The 937-nt window shown below is 72.0% G+C and overlaps 1 protein-coding gene across 1 annotated transcript in view; it reads left to right on the top strand.

Moving 5' to 3' along the window:
* Positions 1 to 465: 465 nt before the first annotated feature.
* Positions 466 to 937, top strand: part of LOC112103178 (regulator of cell cycle RGCC) — a 28,121-nt gene continuing 27,649 nt past the window's right edge. Inside the window, exon 1 of the mRNA XM_024194804.3 lies at positions 466 to 547. Coding sequence (XP_024050572.1) covers positions 466 to 547 — 82 coding nt within the window. The remainder of the gene's footprint in view (positions 548 to 937) is intronic.

Genomic DNA, 937 nt, shown 5'->3' with positions numbered 1-937 from the left:
CCAGCACTGCGGTGTATTTCTGTGGTGGAACCGTGATGTTGTTTTGCGGGGGGAGGCGGGTATGGACCGTCTGTCTCGCACAGTCTCTGCGGGGGACGCGGGAGGGAAGTCCTCCCGCGCACTGACAATTTCAGGCTGATGGTCAGGGGCTAGATGCCTGTACCCCCGCGCCAGAGGGGTTAGATGGGGGGGACTCGGAAGTCCAGCCAGTGAGGCCCGAGGCGGGCACGTGGGAGGCCCCGGCCCGGGGCTCTGTGGGACCGGCAGGAGGCTGGACACAGAGGCAGGGGGACAATCCAGCCCCGCCGGCGGGCCGCGTCCTTCCCACTTCGTCGCCCCAGCGCGAGAGCGGCAGCCGGACTCGGCCGTGCCCCCTCCCACGCCCGCCTCCTTCCACGTCTGGCTGCGCCGCGGCCGCTCCCCGGGGCACGGGCTATAAGAGGCGCCGGGTGGGGCTGGCCGCAGATGCTGGAGGCAGAAGGCGGCGGGGAGAGGCGAGAACCTGCGGCCATGAAGTCCCCGCAAACCAAGAGTGCGGCCGGCAAAGGTGAGCGCGGCTGGCCCTGGCGCTCGGCTGCAGCCCCCTAGCGAGAGCCACCGTCGGGGCTGGCGGGAGGGAAGGAGGCGGCAGCCGCCGCTGGGCTGCGGGTTCGGTGTCCCTCGCCTCCCGCCCCCAGGCCAGGCTGTCACCGGGGCCGAGCGGTGTTCGCAGCCGCCGCGGGGAGCGCTCGGTGCAAACTCCCGTTACTGCCGGGAGCAGAGGCGGCCAGGACCCGACCCCGGCCCGGCGAGCGACTGAGGCTCGGCTGCTCCCGGCTCCCTCTGTTTCCCCAGTCGGTCCCGCTTTTTGCGGGGACATGGGGGTTTCGCGGGGGGGGTGGGTGGCCGGTCTCTTTGTGTGGAGGAATGGGGGTGTCGCTGGGGGGGTGGGCCGGTC

This window comes from Terrapene carolina, unplaced genomic scaffold (genome assembly GCF_002925995.2).
Source record: "Terrapene carolina triunguis isolate 2854851 unplaced genomic scaffold, T_m_triunguis-2.0 Scaffold18, whole genome shotgun sequence".
Lineage (NCBI taxonomy): Eukaryota > Metazoa > Chordata > Testudines > Emydidae > Terrapene > Terrapene triunguis.
This window is presented reverse-complemented; position numbering and strand designations above follow the sequence as displayed.